We start from the raw sequence: 21,296 nt of genomic DNA on the forward strand, positions 1-21,296 counted from the left end.
CAAGCCGCAGTGTTACTGGCCTTTTCTCCCCCACTGCCACCGGCCACGGTTAGGTCACCCATATGTTTTCATTATTCCTGTTTGGATCGCGCTGCTCACTGCGTGGGAGGATGGGAGGAGAGGGGGGTCATCGGCACCTGTGTCTGTGCTGTCTTTGACCCCGTCAGTCTGGTGCAGACCCGGCCTATGAACAGACACACAGACATGTGGACAGACCCCACAAAATATGCTGGGAATGGCTTCCTGTTCTGCTCCTCCACCATATGGCCTGAGCTGGCCCCCAGAGAGAGAGAGAGAGAGAGAGAGCGAGAGAGAGAAAGAAACAGACAGGCTCTAGGCAGGCAGACACTCAGTCATGTCCCTATGGCGCCTTTGTCAAGCACCTCAACCCCTGCTCTGCAGCCTCCAAAGTTCACGTCCGTCCAGGATTTACGGAGGTCTCGCCCTGGGCCTGGAGCGACGCGCTGATCGGGGGCTGTGAAAACAAGGCCAGAGACCCACATCTCTCACCTTGTAGTAGTCCAGAGGTAGGCTTCAAACCCCAGGCCCTCCCGGCTTTAGACAGACACAAAAAGGGGCGTGGTACACACCCTGGGGGTCATGCTGAGCCCATCCAGATTGGGCTGAAGACCCAGCTCAGAAAGCATGTTCGGAACACTCCTCCAGGGTTCCGTGAAAGCGAAACAAGCATACCTGCTAATTAATGAGCTGACACTTATGCACACTTGGAGTTATGTTTGTGTCTTAGAAGACCACTGCGAGGGGGTTGCAGGCCTAATCTAGTGACATTCAAACTAAAATCTTCACCCTGCCATATCAGTCTGATTTCAGAATGTTTAGATAACGCATGTGTTTTTTGACCGCTTTTTGAAAATCTGCCACGCACAACACAAATATAGTGAGTAATGATCTACAGTGCGTCTGGAGGGTTCGTACGTGTATCCATCCTGTGCTGTTTCTGTGTGTTGTAGACGGCGCTGGTGGCTGAGATCCCCCCCTACAGGAACCAGAGAATATCCAGCCCAGTGCAGGTCAACTTCTACGTCTGCAATGGGAAGAGAAAGAGGAGCCAATACCAGCGCTTCACCTACCTTTCCCCAAACGGTAACCCCGCAAACCTTCAGGTTCACCTCCTTGCTTACATGTGGTTTGGGTGTGCTCCTAAATCATTTTGGCTCCACAAAAACAACACCGGTTCGCATTACAGGCTCTGAGCGAGGGCAGAAGTGAAGCAGAAGATGTGAGTTGTGTTGATTTGGTTGCGAGCTTGCCTTCTCCAGTGATGAGGTGTTAAGGGTTGACTGACAGAGCCTCTGGGCAATGTTGACGTTAAGTTTGAGAAGTCAATCCCTGAAACGTCGACCTCAGACACAACTCATGGGTACAGGGTAGCCTAGTGGTTAGAGCGTTGGACTAGTAACCGGAAGGTTGCAAGTTCAAAACCCCGAGCTGACAAGGTACAAATCTGTCGTTCTGCCCCTGAACAGGCAGTTAACCCACTGTTCCTAGGCCGTCATTGAAAATAAGAATTTGTTCTTAACTGACTTGCCTAGTTAAATAAAGGTTAAAAAAAATAATTTTAAAAATGAATCCATCGCACACAGCTCACGTTCTGCACTACACGCTAACGTGCCCCCTGGTCTCCACATGTATAGTTGGCTTGACACATTGGAATGTGAGGAAGTTATTGGGATTCGGAGTCATTTCACAGTCTTACATCACCAACTAAATACCTCTCATTCTGGGCTCAGAGTAAATTGGCCAAATCCAAGTTTCATGCGTAGACATATTGATTGGAATCCATTGATGCTGCTAGAAGCAACATAGTTAATTATTCACAGCTTGCTGCATCTCTCTCTCTCTCTCTCTCTCTCTATCTCAATTCAATTGAAGGGCTTTATTGGCATGGAAAACACATGTTAACATTGCCGAAGCAAAGTGAACTAGATAATAAACAAAGTGAAATAAACAATAAAGAATAAGTTCCAAAAGAATAAAGACATTTCAAATGTCTCTCTCTCTTTATATCCAATGTTAAGTTAATAATCAGGTCCAGTAGTGTTGAAAGGCAGCCTTCACCTTTAAATGTGATTTTAAGACTCTCTAAACACTTCAATGATCACCCACTGCTATTGTAGCCTGGAGGAGATAAGAAGCAATCATTCAGGCCTTTGGACGGGACTCTGAGAAAGAGAGAGACCGCATCACCACCTTGACAATGAACAAAGGGCCCTATTTGGAGACGGTTGACGGGAGCAAGAGGGAGAACGAGAAAGAGGCTGAGAAAGGGAGAGGTGAGGAGGGGGGAGGAGAGCGGGAGAGACAGGCCATTTTGGGGTGACTGACCCTAGCAGAGCGAGCGGTGGTGGGAGTTGAGGACAGACAAACTCTGCCCATATTTGGCAGCCCCATACGGACCAGGGAGACAGACAAGGAGATAAGCTGTACAAGGAGAAGCCTTATCACGCTTTGACTGTTTTGCATCTTCAAGTCATTTTCACGGAGAGTCAACATGATCCAATTAACAGATGAATGGGGTGTGCTCTCTGTTACGGTGCCAAATGAACTAGATTACAGTGGGGACCACACAAGCAGGGGCAGTGTTTATGACGGAACATAATCTACCACTCCAGTCACAGTCAAAGCCGCTTGCTGTGGTTCACCAGACCTTCTTATTTCTTATTTTGATATTTATCCATGTATTATAAACTGGGTGGGTTGAGCCCTGAATGCCGATTGTCTGAATGCTGTGGTTTACCATTTTTTCTTTGCTGTTTTAATTACATTGGCAACAAGTTTACGATAGCAATAAGGCTATTATAGACTTAGCCGTGGTATATTGGCTATATACCACATCTCCTCGGGCTTTAGCGCTTGAATATCATTTATTCAACACGATAGTCAACAAGCGACAATAAATAGCTCAGATAATACTGAGTCGCAATAGTGGCGCATTTCGCTACCGAGCTCATTTCCGTCCGTAGCCCCTGAACGTCTCTGAGTTTACCACTCATCTAGTTTGAACCCGTGTCTGCCTGCCCATGGGCACGTGTCCGGGTGAAGTGGCGTCTTCTGTAAATGCAAGCAGAGCTGTTTCAACTGTGCCGAGGTAAAAGAGAAGCCCTAATTATATCCGTCCGAGATCAGATGCAGTTTGTCATCAAAGCAAACAGATCTCTTAAGTCACATTGAGGATAATTATAACATGGCAAAGAAGAGGGAAACCTGGTTGTTTGCTTTTGAGGGTTTCACTGTTTGAGAGTGTTTGAACACGTAGATAGAGAGCCAACTCAGCACTGTGGCCAGGTAAGGGGGGTGCTGTGTGTGTGTGTGTTACATAGAGGCTGTTCTCATCTCTTCCTCCTTCGCCCATCTGAGCGGGGCTTCCTGCCCACTTTAAACACAGTCGTGGTCGTCAATTATGCTTTCTAAAAAGAACATCTCGTTCACGCTCGGGCGTGTGCTCGTCTATAAAAAGGCAAAACCGCCACTTAAAATAGCCCTGCTTATTTGAAAAAAAGTGTGAAGGACGAAACAAACGATCTGCTGTCCACCAATCGCTTTTGAAAACAACTTGTATTTTCCACTGGAGTCACGTGATGCTTCTCTACTCATTCATGTGAAAACATAATCAGACAAGTGTGTGAAAAGGCCTATTGAACCTGTTGACAGCTCAACGCTTCCACTGTGGCACCTCAAACATGTACGGCATAGCTAAATGCCCAAGTAAGGAAACAAGAGGTAATATGTATTTGAATCGTTTAGTCTCCATCTTATAAATAGGACAGTCATATCTCACGGGAGAGGCATTGTTTCTGTCGTGTAAACATCATCTGATTCTTATCTCCCCTTCGGTTTAGTCACGCCTCAGAGCGAGTGCGGATATTATTATCAGATGCAGTCTGGAGGATTGGAAACGATTGAGTCTTTGCCAGGTTTGACAGGTAACGATAAGCTTGAATGGCAAGGCTGTCATAGGCCTGTTTTGTCCTACACAAGCAAGAAAGGAGTAGCAGATTTGAACCGTTGCATCTTCCAGATGTTAACGGGCATATCCTTCCGAATTTCATACAGGGAGTTTTTCAAATGGGCAATTAGCATGGTAATAATGCCGTTGCATATCGATGCCAAGCAACAGAATGCGGATTGTCTCATGAACGTTGTTTTTATTGTCTTTGTGCTTCTCAAAACTGCTCTTCATTGTCCTCACTTTCCTTCACAATGTCACGTTAGCCCAATTAATTTGATGACTAAAGCTGAATAAGTTTGTCCGGAAAGCTCATTGTCATGAGTTACAATTTGAGAGGAGAAAGATCCAAGAATCTAAGCAATATGTCACTCTGAAGTTATTCCGGTTTTGTAGACTCTAAAATGTGCTGTTGGCAGCAGTTCTGGTTTGTATAAATCACCACATAGCCGATGTTGCGATGAACATACAGCACAAGTGTCCTTGTCTACATCCTAGTGTGTGTGTGTGTGAGTGTTGCTTTTCTTTTTCTGAGCTCTTGTCCAAATCATTCTTGCGCGAGTGAAGACGTGACATGCCGTCCCTTTTCTTCTCCTTAAATAAGAAACCGTTTCACGGAACCACATAAAACAACAAACGCCGACAGTGCCGGCGCTGACGAAAGCCCGACCAAAGTTAGTTCTCGGAATGCCTTTCATTTCACAAGCCGTTTTGGAGGTTCCTGCTGTAGATCAGGTTCTATTGTTAACACCAGCGGGGGCTGCTACTGATTCCTGGCCGTAGGTTTGTGGTCTGAGACGTGGGAGGGAGGAGAGAGAGAGGGGTATGTTCCGAAGAAACAAGAGAGACACGTACACGAGAACTTCACGAACCGCACGCCGTGAACTTCTCCCCAAAGATGTGTCATGTTAACCAAACTGGAGACTGAGACGTTTCCTTGTTTCCAAGTTAGGACAGTGACAGACACACACACACACACAAACACTCGCAGACACACTCCCACACACATTTACATGGCATGCGTAGACTAGGACACCAGCCGTCAGCCAGATTGCAACCACAGTGGGACATAGTGAGTTAAACACCAGTGAGTTGATGACTACCACCATGAAGCACCACCTGCTCCACTCTGAATATCAGAGATACAGCTAGCATACTTTTTCCTAACCATATGACCTGACCGGGAAAAACCCTGGGCCCTGGTGGTCGTCTGCTAAAACTAGGGCCTGGAGTTTTTCCTAGTCAGGTCACATGGTCAGGGAAAACTCAGGACCCTAGGTATAATGCATTGGGCACAGTCTTTCCACAGTGCAATCTAACCAGCTCTTTTATGGAGACAGTAGAGCATCCACTCCATACTTCCACTCTGAGAGCAAAGCAGCCAATCGTAATGAGAATCAGAGTGCATCCCAGAAAGCCCTCTTGCCCGGCTGTCTCTTTCCTTCACACGACAACCTGCCGGGGCTAGGCCCTCTGTGCTCAACACCCCACAAACCCGTCCTCGAACCCTCACCCCATCCCTGGGAGGAAACCAGTTCCTAATAAATACTCTGATGAGGCCAGATCACTTTAATGCGAGCAGACAGACACAGACAGCCAGAGATGGGGAGAAAAACATGTGCAGAGCGTAAACTGTCTGTCGGCCATAACCCGCAGGTTGGGAGGAAATAGAAGCCAGCTGGGGATGGGACTCACAGGGTGAATCTGCTACCATGGAACTGGGAAGGGGCAGTGTGTGTGTTTGGAGGGAAACACACACAGATAGCTGGAAGGAGTGGACAGAGAGATGGGTCAGGAGACAGATTGAGGAATGATCGATTAGAGTAGGGGAGACAAATAGAGCTGGATGGAGGAGAGAAGAGAGGGATTCCTCAAAGGATCCCTCTGTCTCTCATTCTGCAGACAGGAGAAGGGGAATGTGTGACAGAGCATGTGAGTCTCAGGGAAAGTGGGAGACGGTGAGACTATGAAGCTGCCCTTGATTTACAGAATAAATCAGATTGCTAAATATTCTATGTATTACTATGTATGTAGGGTTTACACTTTTGAGACTATTCCATTGGTTCCATTGCAATAGGCAAGCTTCATCAAATGCAGCTAAAGTATAGAAAACAGAAAACAAATATTAGACCTAGCATGAACCCAGGTCTGGGCTATGGAGAGCCTGTTACAAGGCCCAGTATGATATTCCCTAGTAAGTGTATGGTGGTGTCATCCTGAGACTAAGGACACAGACCTTACCTAGGGAGCCTCTAAGACAGATGGGCCGGCCCTGTGGCTCTGACAAGACTGACGTAAATAGGCTTCCCACTGGGTAATCACACCAGCTCATCCCTCCCCAAAGGAGACTTGGGGTGTGAAAGTTAATCTCTCAGTTACGTCCTGTCCCAACAATAATAACATCATAACACGACGATAGGAATAGTTTTTCATCTGATCAAAACACTCATTTATTCAGACAATGGTTATTAGTATTATTACACCTTCATCAGGATTTATGCATTCTTACTTTGTTAGTAAAAAGAAACTATCATAAGAAATACATTTATGATTGCCAATTTGTAGGCTGAATAGAGTGTCAGAAGACATTTTGTAGGCTGAGTAGAGTGTCAGAAGACATTTTGTAGGCTGAATAGAGTGTCAGAAGACATTTTGTAGACTGGTTAGAGTGTCAGAAGACATTTTGTAGGATGAATAGTGTCAGAAGACATTTAGTAGGCTGAATAGAGTGTCAGAAGACATGTCGTAGGCTGAATAGAGTGTCAGAAGACATTTTGTAGGCTGAATAGAGTGTCAGAAGACATTTTGTAGACTGAATAGAGTGTCAGAAGACATTTAGTAGGCTGAATAGAGTGTCAGAAGCCATTTTGTAGGCTGAATAGAGTGTCAGAAGACATGTTGTAGGCTGAATAGTGTTAGAAGACATTTTGTATGCTGAATAGAGTGTGAAAAGACATTTAGTAGGCTGAATAGAGTGTCAGAAGACATTTAGTAGACTGAATAGAGTGTCAGAATACATTTTGTAGGCTGAATAGAGTGTCAGAAGACATTTTGTAGGCTGAATAGAGTGTCAGAATACATTTTGTAGGCTGAATAGTGTGTCAGAAGACATTTTGTAGACTGAATAGAGTGTCAGAAGACATTTTGTAGGCTGAATAGTGTCAGAAGACATTTAGTAGGCTGTATAGAGTGTCAGAAGACATGTTGTAGGCTGAATAGTGTCAGAAGACATTTAGTAGGCTGAATAGAGTGCCAGAAGACATTTTGTAGACTGAATAGAGTGTCAGAAAACATTTTGTAGGCTGAATAGTGTGTCAGAAGACATTTTGTAGACTGAATAGAGTGTCAGAAGACATTTTGTAGGTTGAATAGAGTGTGAAAAGACATTTAGTAGGCTGAATAGAGTGTCAGAAGACATTTAGTAGACTGAATAGAGTGTCAGAATACATTTTGTATGCTGAATAGAGTGTGAAAAGACATTTAGTAGGCTGAATAGAGTGTCAGAAGACATTTAGTAGACTGAATAGAGTGTCAGAATACATTTTGTAGGCTGAATACAGTGTCAGAAGACATTTTGTATGCTGAATAGAGTGTCAAAAGACATTTAGTAGGCTGAATAGAGTGTCAGAAGACATTTAGTAGACTGAATAGAGTGTCAGAATACATTTTGTAGGCTGAATAGTGTGTCAGAAGACATTTTGTAGACTGAATAGAGTGTCAGAAGACATTTTGTAGGCTGAATAGTGTCAGAAGACATTTAGTAGGCTGTATAGAGTGTCAGAAGACATGTTGTAGGCTGAATAGTGTCAGAAGACATTTAGTAGGCTGAATAGAGTGTCAGAAGACATTTAGTGGGCTGAATAGAGTGTCAGAAGACATTTAGTAGGTTGAATAGAGTGTCCGAAGACATTTTGTAGGCTGAATACAGTGTCAGAAGACATTTAGTATGCTGAATAGAGTGTCAGAAGACATTTTGTAGACTGAGTAGCGTGTCAGAAGACATTTTGTAGACTGAATAGAGTGTCAGAAGACATTTTGTAGGCTGAATAGTGTTAGAAGACATTTTGTATGCTGAATAGAGTGTGAAAAGACATTTAGTAGGCTGAATAGAGTGTCAGAAGACATTTAGTAGACTGAATAGAGTGTCAGAATACATTTTGTAGGCTGAATAGAGTGTCAGAAGACATTTTGTAGGCTGAATAGAGTGTCAGAATACATTTTGTAGGCTGAATAGTGTGTCAGAAGACATTTTGTAGACTGAATAGAGTGTCAGAAGACATTTTGTAGGCTGAATAGTGTCAGAAGACATTTAGTAGGCTGTATAGAGTGTCAGAAGACATGTTGTAGGCTGAATAGTGTCAGAAGACATTTAGTAGGCTGAATAGAGTGCCAGAAGACATTTTGTAGACTGAATAGAGTGTCAGAAAACATTTTGTAGGCTGAATAGTGTGTCAGAAGACATTTTGTAGACTGAATAGAGTGTCAGAAGACATTTTGTAGGCTGAATAGTGTCAGAAGACATTTTGTAGACTGAATAGAGTGTCAGAAGACATTTTGTAGGCTGAATAGTGTCAGAAGACATTTAGTAGGCTGTATAGAGTGTCAGAAGACATGTTGTATGCTGAATAGTGTCAGAAGACATTTAGTAGGCTGAATAGAGTGCCAGAAGACATGTTGTAGACTGAATAGAGTGTCAGAAAACATTTAGTAGGCTGAATAGAGTGTCAGAAGACATTTTGTAGACTGAATAGAGTGTCAGAAGACATTTTGTAGACTGAATAGAGTGTCAGAATACATTTTGTAGGCTGAATAGTGTTAGAAGACATTTTGTATGCTGAATAGAGTGTGAAAAGACATTTAGTAGGCTGAATAGAGTGTCAGAAGACATTTAGTAGACTGAATAGAGTGTCAGAAGACATTTTGTAGGCTGAATAGAGTGTCAGAATACATTTTGTAGGCTGAATAGTGTGTCAGAAGACATTTTGTAGACTGAATAGAGTGTCAGAAGACATTTTGTAGGCTGAATAGTGTCAGAAGACATTTAGTAGGCTGTATAGAGTGTCAGAAGACATGTTGTAGGCTGAATAGTGTTAGAAGACATTTTGTATGCTGAATAGAGTGTGAAAAGACATTTAGTAGGCTGAATAGAGTGTCAGAAGACATTTAGTAGACTGAATAGAGTGTCAGAATACATTTTGTAGGCTGAATAGAGTGTCAGAAGACATTTTGTAGGCTGAATAGAGTGTCAGAATACATTTTGTAGGCTGAATAGTGTGTCAGAAGACATTTTGTAGACTGAATAGAGTGTCAGAAGACATTTTGTAGGCTGAATAGTGTCAGAAGACATTTAGTAGGCTGTATAGAGTGTCAGAAGACATGTTGTAGGCTGAATAGTGTCAGAAGACATTTAGTATGCTGAATAGAGTGCCAGAAGACATTTTGTAGACTGAATAGAGTGTCAGAAAACATTTTGTAGGCTGAATAGTGTGTCAGAAGACATTTTGTAGACTGAATAGAGTGTCAGAAGACATTTTGTAGGCTGAATAGTGTCAGAAGACATTTAGTAGGCTGTATAGAGTGTCAGAAGACATGTTGTAGGCTGAATAGTGTCAGAAGACATTTAGTAGGCTGAATAGAGTGTCAGAAGACATTTAGTGGGCTGAATAGAGTGTCAGAAGACATTTAGTAGGTTGAATAGAGTGTCCGAAGACATTTTGTAGGCTGAATACAGTGTCAGAAGACATTTAGTATGCTGAATAGAGTGTCAGAAGACATTTTGTAGACTGAGTAGCGTGTCAGAAGACATTTTGTAGACTGAATAGAGTGTCAGAAGACATTTTGTAGGCTGAATAGTGTTAGAAGACATTTTGTATGCTGAATAGAGTGTGAAAAGACATTTAGTAGGCTGAATAGAGTGTCAGAAGACATTTAGTAGACTGAATAGAGTGTCAGAATACATTTTGTAGGCTGAATAGAGTGTCAGAAGACATTTTGTAGGCTGAATAGAGTGTCAGAATACATTTTGTAGGCTGAATAGTGTGTCAGAAGACATTTTGTAGACTGAATAGAGTGTCAGAAGACATTTTGTAGGCTGAATAGTGTCAGAAGACATTTAGTAGGCTGTATAGAGTGTCAGAAGACATGTTGTAGGCTGAATAGTGTCAGAAGACATTTAGTAGGCTGAATAGAGTGCCAGAAGACATTTTGTAGACTGAATAGAGTGTCAGAAAACATTTTGTAGGCTGAATAGTGTGTCAGAAGACATTTTGTAGACTGAATAGAGTGTCAGAAGACATTTTGTAGGCTGAATAGTGTCAGAAGACATTTTGTAGACTGAATAGAGTGTCAGAAGACATTTTGTAGGCTGAATAGTGTCAGAAGACATTTAGTAGGCTGTATAGAGTGTCAGAAGACATGTTGTATGCTGAATAGTGTCAGAAGACATTTAGTAGGCTGAATAGAGTGCCAGAAGACATGTTGTAGACTGAATAGAGTGTCAGAAAACATTTAGTAGGCTGAATAGAGTGTCAGAAGACATTTTGTAGACTGAATAGAGTGTCAGAAGACATTTTGTAGACTGAATAGAGTGTCAGAATACATTTTGTAGGCTGAATAGAGTGTCAGAAGACATTTTGTAGGCTGAATAGAGTGTCAGAATACATTTTGTAGGCTGAATAGTGTGTCAGAAGACATTTTGTAGACTGAATAGAGTGTCAGAAGACATTTTGTAGGCTGAATAGTGTCAGAAGACATTTAGTAGGCTGTATAGAGTGTCAGAAGACATGTTGTAGGCTGAATAGTGTTAGAAGACATTTTGTATGCTGAATAGAGTGTGAAAAGACATTTAGTAGGCTGAATAGAGTGTCAGAAGACATTTAGTAGACTGAATAGAGTGTCAGAATACATTTTGTAGGCTGAATAGAGTGTCAGAAGACATTTTGTAGGCTGAATAGAGTGTCAGAATACATTTTGTAGGCTGAATAGTGTGTCAGAAGACATTTTGTAGACTGAATAGAGTGTCAGAAGACATTTTGTAGGCTGAATAGTGTCAGAAGACATTTAGTAGGCTGTATAGAGTGTCAGAAGACATGTTGTAGGCTGAATAGAGTGCCAGAAGACATTTTGTAGACTGAATAGAGTGTCAGAAAACATTTTGTAGGCTGAATAGTGTGTCAGAAGACATTTTGTAGACTGAATAGAGTGTCAGAAGACATTTTGTAGGTTGAATAGAGTGTGAAAATACATTTAGTAGGCTGAATAGAGTGTCAGAAGACATTTAGTAGACTGAATAGAGTGTCAGAATACATTTTGTATGCTGAATAGAGTGTGAAAAGACATTTAGTAGGCTGAATAGAGTGTCAGAAGACATTTAGTAGACTGAATAGAGTGTCAGAATACATTTTGTAGGCTGAATACAGTGTCAGAAGACATTTTGTATGCTGAATAGAGTGTCAAAAGACATTTAGTAGGCTGAATAGAGTGTCAGAAGACATTTAGTAGACTGAATAGAGTGTCAGAATACATTTTGTAGGCTGAATAGAGTGTCAGAAGACATTTTGTAGGCTGAATAGAGTGTCAGAATACATTTTGTAGGCTGAATAGTGTGTCAGAAGACATTTTGTAGACTGAATAGAGTGTCAGAAGACATTTTGTAGGCTGAATGGTGTCAGAAGACATTTAGTAGGCTGTATAGAGTGTCAGAAGACATGTTGTAGGCTGAATAGTGTCAGAAGACATTTAGTAGGCTGAATAGAGTGTCAGAAGACATTTAGTGGGCTGAATAGAGTGTCAGAAGACATTTAGTAGGTTGACTAGAGTGTCCGAAGACATTTTGTAGGCTGAATACAGTGTCAGAAGACATTTAGTATGCTGAATAGAGTGTCAGAAGACATTTTGTAGACTGAGTAGCGTGTCAGAAGACATTTTGTAGACTGAATAGAGTGTCAGAAGACATTTTGTAGGCTGAATAGTGTTAGAAGACATTTTGTATGCTGAATAGAGTGTGAAAAGACATTTAGTAGGCTGAATAGAGTGTCAGAAGACATTTAGTAGACTGAATAGAGTGTCAGAATACATTTTGTAGGCTGAATAGAGTGTCAGAAGACATTTTGTAGGCTGAATAGAGTGTCAGAATACATTTTGTAGGCTGAATAGTGTGTCAGAAGACATTTTGTAGACTGAATAGAGTGTCAGAAGACATTTTGTAGGCTGAATAGTGTCAGAAGACATTTAGTAGGCTGTATAGAGTGTCAGAAGACATGTTGTAGGCTGAATAGTGTCAGAAGACATTTAGTAGGCTGAATAGAGTGCCAGAATACATTTTGTAGACTGAATAGAGTGTCAGAAAACATTTTGTAGGCTGAATAGTGTGTCAGAAGACATTTTGTAGACTGAATAGAGTGTCAGAAGACATTTAGTATGCTGAATAGTGTCAGAAGACATTTAGTAGGCTGTATAGAGTGTCAGAAGACATGTTGTATGCTGAATAGTGTCAGAAGACATTTAGTAGGCTGAATAGAGTGCCAGAAGACATGTTGTAGACTGAATAGAGTGTCAGAAAACATTTAGTAGGCTGAATAGAGTGTCAGAAGACATTTTGTAGACTGAATAGAGTGTCAGAAGACATTTTGTAGACTGAATAGAGTGTCAGAAGACATTTTGTAGGCTGAATAGTGTTAGAAGACAGTTAGTAGGCTGAATAGAGTGTCAGAAGACATTTTGTAGGCTGACTAGAGTGTCAGAAGACATTTTGTAGACTGAATAGTGTGTCAGAAGACATTTTGTAGACTGAATAGAGTGTCAGAAGACATTTTGTAGGCTGAATAGTGTTAGAAGACATTTAGTAGGCTGAATAGAGTGTCAGAAGACATTTTGTAGGCTGAATAGAGTGTCAGAAGACATTTTGTAGGCTGAATAGAGTGTCAGAAGACATTTAGTAGACTGAATAGAGTGTCAGAATACATTTTGTAGGCTGAATAGAGTGTCAGAAGACATTTTGTAGGCTGAATAGAGTGTCAGAATACATTTTGTAGGCTGAATAGTGTGTCAGAAGACATTTTGTAGACTGAATAGAGTGTCAGAAGACATTTTGTAGGCTGAATAGTGTCAGAAGACATTTAGTAGGCTGTATAGAGTGTCAGAGGTCATGTTGTAGGCTGAATAGTGTCAGAAGACATTTAGTAGGCTGAATAGAGTGCCAGAAGACATTTTGTAGACTGAATAGAGTGTCAGAAAACATTTTGTAGGCTGAATAGTGTGTCAGAAGACATTTTGTAGACTGAATAGAGTGTCAGAAGACATTTTGTAGGCTGAATAGTGTCAGAAGACATTTTGTAGACTGAATAGAGTGTCAGAAGACATTTTGTAGGCTGAATAGTGTCAGAAGACATTTAGTAGGCTGTATAGAGTGTCAGAAGACATGTTGTATGCTGAATAGTGTCAGAAGACATTTAGTAGGCTGAATAGAGTGCCAGAAGACATGTTGTAGACTGAATAGAGTGTCAGAAAACATTTAGTAGGCTGAATAGAGTGTCAGAAGACATTTTGTAGACTGAATAGAGTGTCAGAAGACATTTTGTAGACTGAATAGAGTGTCAGAATACATTTTGTAGGCTGAATAGAGTGTCAGAAGACATTTTGTAGGCTGAATAGAGTGTCAGAATACATTTTGTAGGCTGAATAGTGTGTCAGAAGACATTTTGTAGACTGAATAGAGTGTCAGAAGACATTTTGTAGGCTGAATAGTGTCAGAAGACATTTAGTAGGCTGTATAGAGTGTCAGAAGACATGTTGTAGGCTGAATAGTGTTAGAAGACATTTTGTATGCTGAATAGAGTGTGAAAAGACATTTAGTAGGCTGAATAGAGTGTCAGAAGACATTTAGTAGACTGAATAGAGTGTCAGAATACATTTTGTAGGCTGAATAGAGTGTCAGAAGACATTTTGTAGGCTGAATAGAGTGTCAGAATACATTTTGTAGGCTGAATAGTGTGTCAGAAGACATTTTGTAGACTGAATAGAGTGTCAGAAGACATTTTGTAGGCTGAATAGTGTCAGAAGACATTTAGTAGGCTGTATAGAGTGTCAGAAGACATGTTGTAGGCTGAATAGAGTGCCAGAAGACATTTTGTAGACTGAATAGAGTGTCAGAAAACATTTTGTAGGCTGAATAGTGTGTCAGAAGACATTTTGTAGACTGAATAGAGTGTCAGAAGACATTTTGTAGGTTGAATAGAGTGTGAAAATACATTTAGTAGGCTGAATAGAGTGTCAGAAGACATTTAGTAGACTGAATAGAGTGTCAGAATACATTTTGTATGCTGAATAGAGTGTGAAAAGACATTTAGTAGGCTGAATAGAGTGTCAGAAGACATTTAGTAGACTGAATAGAGTGTCAGAATACATTTTGTAGGCTGAATACAGTGTCAGAAGACATTTTGTATGCTGAATAGAGTGTCAAAAGACATTTAGTAGGCTGAATAGAGTGTCAGAAGACATTTAGTAGACTGAATAGAGTGTCAGAATACATTTTGTAGGCTGAATAGAGTGTCAGAAGACATTTTGTAGGCTGAATAGAGTGTCAGAATACATTTTGTAGGCTGAATAGTGTGTCAGAAGACATTTTGTAGACTGAATAGAGTGTCAGAAGACATTTTGTAGGCTGAATGGTGTCAGAAGACATTTAGTAGGCTGTATAGAGTGTCAGAAGACATGTTGTAGGCTGAATAGTGTCAGAAGACATTTAGTAGGCTGAATAGAGTGTCAGAAGACATTTAGTGGGCTGAATAGAGTGTCAGAAGACATTTAGTAGGTTGACTAGAGTGTCCGAAGACATTTTGTAGGCTGAATACAGTGTCAGAAGACATTTAGTATGCTGAATAGAGTGTCAGAAGACATTTTGTAGACTGAGTAGCGTGTCAGAAGACATTTTGTAGACTGAATAGAGTGTCAGAAGACATTTTGTAGGCTGAATAGTGTTAGAAGACATTTTGTATGCTGAATAGAGTGTGAAAAGACATTTAGTAGGCTGAATAGAGTGTCAGAAGACATTTAGTAGACTGAATAGAGTGTCAGAATACATTTTGTAGGCTGAATAGAGTGTCAGAAGACATTTTGTAGGCTGAATAGAGTGTCAGAATACATTTTGTAGGCTGAATAGTGTGTCAGAAGACATTTTGTAGACTGAATAGAGTGTCAGAAGACATTTTGTAGGCTGAATAGTGTCAGAAGACATTTAGTAGGCTGTATAGAGTGTCAGAAGACATGTTGTAGGCTGAATAGTGTCAGAAGACATTTAGTAGGCTGAATAGAGTGCCAGAATACATTTTGTAGACTGAATAGAGTGTCAGAAAACATTTTGTAGGCTGAATAGTGTGTCAGAAGACATTTTGTAGACTGAATAGAGTGTCAGAAGACATTTAGTATGCTGAATAGTGTCAGAAGACATTTAGTAGGCTGTATAGAGTGTCAGAAGACATGTTGTATGCTGAATAGTGTCAGAAGACATTTAGTAGGCTGAATAGAGTGCCAGAAGACATGTTGTAGACTGAATAGAGTGTCAGAAAACATTTAGTAGGCTGAATAGAGTGTCAGAAGACATTTTGTAGACTGAATAGAGTGTCAGAAGACATTTTGTAGACTGAATAGAGTGTCAGAAGACATTTTGTAGGCTGAATAGTGTTAGAAGACAGTTAGTAGGCTGAATAGAGTGTCAGAAGACATTTTGTAGGCTGACTAGAGTGTCAGAAGACATTTTGTAGACTGAATAGTGTGTCAGAAGACATTTTGTAGACTGAATAGAGTGTCAGAAGACATTTTGTAGGCTGAATAGTGTTAGAAGACATTTAGTAGGCTGAATAGAGTGTCAGAAGACATTTTGTAGGCTGAATAGAGTGTCAGAAGACATTTTGTAGGCTGAATAGAGTGTCAGAAGACATTTAGTAGACTGAATAGAGTGTCAGAATACATTTTGTAGGCTGAATAGAGTGTCAGAAGACATTTTGTAGGCTGAATAGAGTGTCAGAATACATTTTGTAGGCTGAATAGTGTGTCAGAAGACATTTTGTAGACTGAATAGAGTGTCAGAAGACATTTTGTAGGCTGAATAGTGTCAGAAGACATTTAGTAGGCTGTATAGAGTGTCAGAGGTCATGTTGTAGGCTGAATAGTGTCAGAAGACATTTAGTAGGCTGAATAGAGTGCCAGAAGACATTTTGTAGACTGAATAGAGTGTCAGAAAACATTTTGTAGGCTGAATAGTGTGTCAGAAGACATTTTGTAGACTGAATAGAGTGTCAGAAGACATTTTGTAGGCTGAATAGTGTCAGAAGACATTTTGTAGACTGAATAGAGTGTCAGAAGACATTTTGTAGGCTGAATAGTGTCAGAAGACATTTAGTAGGCTGTATAGAGTGTCAGAAGACATGTTGTATGCTGAATAGTGTCAGAAGACATTTAGTAGGCTGAATAGAGTGCCAGAAGACATGTTGTAGACTGAATAGAGTGTCAGAAAACATTTAGTAGGCTGAATAGAGTGTCAGAAGACATTTTGTAGACTGAATAGAGTGTCAGAAGACATTTTGTAGACTGAATAGAGTGTCAGAATACATTTTGTAGGCTGAATAGAGTGTCAGAAGACATTTTGTAGGCTGAATAGAGTGTCAGAATACATTTTGTAGGCTGAATAGTGTGTCAGAAGACATTTTGTAGACTGAATAGAGTGTCAGAAGACATTTTGTAGGCTGAATAGTGTCAGAAGACATTTAGTAGGCTGTATAGAGTGTCAGAAGACATGTTGTAGGCTGAATAGTGTTAGAAGACATTTTGTATGCTGAATAGAGTGTGAAAAGACATTTAGTAGGCTGAATAGAGTGTCAGAAGACATTTAGTAGACTGAATAGAGTGTCAGAATACATTTTGTAGGCTGAATAGAGTGTCAGAAGACATTTTGTAGGCTGAATAGAGTGTCAGAATACATTTTGTAGGCTGAATAGTGTGTCAGAAGACATTTTGTAGACTGAATAGAGTGTCAGAAGACATTTTGTAGGCTGAATAGTGTCAGAAGACATTTAGTAGGCTGTATAGAGTGTCAGAAGACATGTTGTAGGCTGAATAGAGTGCCAGAAGACATTTTGTAGACTGAATAGAGTGTCAGAAAACATTTTGTAGGCTGAATAGTGTGTCAGAAGACATTTTGTAGACTGAATAGAGTGTCAGAAGACATTTTGTAGGTTGAATAGAGTGTGAAAATACATTTAGTAGGCTGAATAGAGTGTCAGAAGACATTTAGTAGACTGAATAGAGTGTCAGAATACATTTTGTATGCTGAATAGAGTGTGAAAAGACATTTAGTAGGCTGAATAGAGTGTCAGAAGACATTTAGTAGACTGAATAGAGTGTCAGAATACATTTTGTAGGCTGAATACAGTGTCAGAAGACATTTTGTATGCTGAATAGAGTGTCAAAAGACATTTAGTAGGCTGAATAGAGTGTCAGAAGACATTTAGTAGACTGAATAGAGTGTCAGAATACATTTTGTAGGCTGAATAGAGTGTCAGAAGACATTTTGTAGGCTGAATAGAGTGTCAGAATACATTTTGTAGGCTGAATAGTGTGTCAGAAGACATTTTGTAGACTGAATAGAGTGTCAGAAGACATTTTGTAGGCTGAATGGTGTCAGAAGACATTTAGTAGGCTGTATAGAGTGTCAGAAGACATGTTGTAGGCTGAATAGTGTCAGAAGACATTTAGTAGGCTGAATAGAGTGTCAGAAGACATTTAGTGGGCTGAATAGAGTGTCAGAAGACATTTAGTAGGTTGACTAGAGTGTCCGAAGACATTTTGTAGGCTGAATACAGTGTCAGAAGACATTTAGTATGCTGAATAGAGTGTCAGAAGACATTTTGTAGACTGAGTAGCGTGTCAGAAGACATTTTGTAGACTGAATAGAGTGTCAGAAGACATTTTGTAGGCTGAATAGTGTTAGAAGACATTTTGTATGCTGAATAGAGTGTGAAAAGACATTTAGTAGGCTGAATAGAGTGTCAGAAGACATTTAGTAGACTGAATAGAGTGTCAGAATACATTTTGTAGGCTGAATAGAGTGTCAGAAGACATTTTGTAGGCTGAATAGAGTGTCAGAATACATTTTGTAGGCTGAATAGTGTGTCAGAAGACATTTTGTAGACTGAATAGAGTGTCAGAAGACATTTTGTAGGCTGAATAGTGTCAGAAGACATTTAGTAGGCTGTATAGAGTGTCAGAAGACATGTTGTAGGCTGAATAGTGTCAGAAGACATTTAGTAGGCTGAATAGAGTGCCAGAATACATTTTGTAGACTGAATAGAGTGTCAGAAAACATTTTGTAGGCTGAATAGTGTGTCAGAAGACATTTTGTAGACTGAATAGAGTGTCAGAAGACATTTAGTATGCTGAATAGTGTCAGAAGACATTTAGTAGGCTGTATAGAGTGTCAGAAGACATGTTGTATGCTGAATAGTGTCAGAAGACATTTAGTAGGCTGAATAGAGTGCCAGAAGACATGTTGTAGACTGAATAGAGTGTCAGAAAACATTTAGTAGGCTGAATAGAGTGTCAGAAGACATTTTGTAGACTGAATAGAGTGTCAGAAGACATTTTGTAGACTGAATAGAGTGTCAGAAGACATTTTGTAGGCTGAATAGTGTTAGAAGACAGTTAGTAGGCTGAATAGAGTGTCAGAAGACATTTTGTAGGCTGACTAGAGTGTCAGAAGACATTTTGTAGACTGAATAGTGTGTCAGAAGACATTTTGTAGACTGAATAGAGTGTCAGAAGACATTTTGTAGGCTGAATAGTGTTAGAAGACATTTAGTAGGCTGAATAGAGTGTCAGAAGACATTTTGTAGGCTGAATAGAGTGTCAGAAGACATTTTGTAGGCTGAATAGAGTGTCAGAAGACATTTAGTAGACTGAATAGAGTGTCAGAATACATTTTGTAGGCTGAATAGAGTGTCAGAAGACATTTTGTAGGCTGAATAGAGTGTCAGAATACATTTTGTAGGCTGAATAGTGTGTCAGAAGACATTTTGTAGACTGAATAGAGTGTCAGAAGACATTTTGTAGGCTGAATAGTGTCAGAAGACATTTAGTAGGCTGTATAGAGTGTCAGAGGTCATGTTGTAGGCTGAATAGTGTCAGAAGACATTTAGTAGGCTGAATAGAGTGCCAGAAGACATTTTGTAGACTGAATAGAGTGTCAGAAAACATTTTGTAGGCTGAATAGTGTGTCAGAAGACATTTTGTAGACTGAATAGAGTGTCAGAAGACATTTTGTAGGTTGAATAGAGTGTGAAAAGACATTTAGTAGGCTGAATAGAGTGTCAGAAGACATTTAGTAGACTGAATAGAGTGTCAGAATACATTTTGTATGCTGAATAGAGTGTGAAAAGACATTTAGTAGGCTGAATAGAGTGTCAGAAGACATTTAGTAGACTGAATAGAGTGTCAGAATACATTTTGTAGGCTGAATACAGTGTCAGAAGACATTTTGTATGCTGAATAGAGTGTCAAAAGACATTTAGTAGGCTGAATAGAGTGTCAGAACACATTTAGTAGACTGAATAGAGTGTCAGAATACATTTTGTAGGCTGAATAGAGTGTCAGAAGACATTTAGTAGGCTGAATAGAGTGTCAGAAGACATTTAGTAGGCTGAATAGAGTGTCAGAAAACATTTTGTAGGCTGAATAGTGTGTCAGAAGACATTTTGTAGACTGAATAGAGTGTCAGAAGACATTTAGTATGCTGAATAGTGTCAGAAGACATTTAGTAGGCTGTATAGAGTGTCAGAAGACATGTTGTAGGCTGAATAGTGTCAGAAGACATTTAGTAGGCTGAATAGAGTGTCAGAAGACATTTAGTGGGCTGAATAGAGTGTCAGAAGACATTTAGTAGGTTGAATAGAGTGTCCGAAGACATTTTGTAGGCTGAATACAGTGTCAGAAGACATTTAGTATGCTGAATAGAGTGTCAGAAGACATTTTGTAGACTGAGTAGCGTGTCAGAAGACATTTTGTAGACTGAATAGAGTGTCAGAAGACATTTTGTAGGCTGAATAGTGTTAGAAGACATTTTGTATGCTGAATAGAGTGTGAAAAGACATTTAGTAGGCTGAATAGAGTGTCAGAAGACATTTAGTAGACTGAATAGAGTGTCAGAATACATTTTGTAGGCTGAATAGAGTGTCCGAAGACATTTTTTAGGCTGAATAGAGTGTCAGAAGACATTTAGTAGGCTGAATAGAGTGTCAGAAGACATTTAGTGGGCTGAATAGAGTGTCAGAAGACATTTAGTAGGTTGAATAGAGTGTCCGAAGACATTTTGTAGGCTGAATACAGTGTCAGAAGACATTTAGTATGCTGAATAGAGTGTCAGAAGACATTTTGTAGACTGAATAGAGTGTCAGAAGACATTTTGTAGGCTGAATAGTGTCAGAAGACATTTAGTAGGCTGTATAGAGTGTCAGAAGACATGTTGTAGGCTGAATAGTGTCAGAAGACATTTAGTAGGCTGAATAGAGTGCCAGAAGACATTTTGTAGACTGAATAGAGTGTCAGAAAACATTTTGTAGGCTGAATAGTGTGTCAGAAGACATTTTGTAGGCTGAATACAGTGTCAGAAGACATTTAGTATGCTGAATAGAGTGTCAGAAGACATTTTGTAGACTGAGTAGCGTGTCAGAAGACATTTTGTAGACTGAATAGAGTGTCAGAAGACATTTTGTAGGCTGAATAGTGTTAGAAGACATTTTGTATGCTGAATAGAGTGTGAAAAGACATTTAGTAGGCTGAATAGAGTGTCAGAAGACATTTAGTAGACTGAATAGAGTGTCAGAATACATTTTGTAGGCTGAATAGAGTGTCAGAAGACATTTTGTAGGCTGAATAGAGTGTCAGAATACATTTTGTAGGCTGAATAGTGTGTCAGAAGACATTTTGTAGACTGAATAGAGTGTCAGAAGACATTTTGTAGGCTGAATAGTGTCAGAAGACATTTAGTAGGCTGAATAGAGTGCCAGAAGACATTTTGTAGACTGAATAGAGTGTCAGAAAACATTTTGTAGGCTGAATAGTGTGTCAGAAGACATTTTGTAGACTGAATAGAGTGTCAGAAGACATTTAGTATGCTGAATAGTGTCAGAAGACATTTAGTAGGCTGTATAGAGTGTCAGAAGACATGTTGTAGACTGAATAGAGTGTCAGAAGACATTTTGTATGCTGAATAGAGTGTCAGAAGACATTTAGTAGGCTGAATAGAGTGTCAGAAGACATTCAGTAGACTGAATAGAGTGTC

The 21,296-nt window shown here is 40.0% G+C and overlaps 1 protein-coding gene across 2 annotated transcripts in view; it reads left to right on the forward strand.

Moving 5' to 3' along the window:
- Positions 1-21,296, forward strand: part of LOC109864481 (nuclear factor of activated T-cells, cytoplasmic 1-like) — a 119,104-nt gene that overhangs the window by 38,962 nt on the left and 58,846 nt on the right. For both annotated transcript variants that reach the window (XM_031792112.1, XM_031792122.1), the window contains exon 8: positions 972-1,104. In XM_031792112.1, the coding sequence (XP_031647972.1) occupies positions 972-1,104 (133 nt within the window). The remainder of the gene's footprint in view (positions 1-971; positions 1,105-21,296) is intronic.

The sequence above is a fragment of the Oncorhynchus kisutch genome, linkage group LG2 (genome assembly GCF_002021735.2).
Source record: "Oncorhynchus kisutch isolate 150728-3 linkage group LG2, Okis_V2, whole genome shotgun sequence".
Taxonomy (NCBI): Eukaryota; Metazoa; Chordata; class Actinopteri; order Salmoniformes; family Salmonidae; genus Oncorhynchus; species Oncorhynchus kisutch.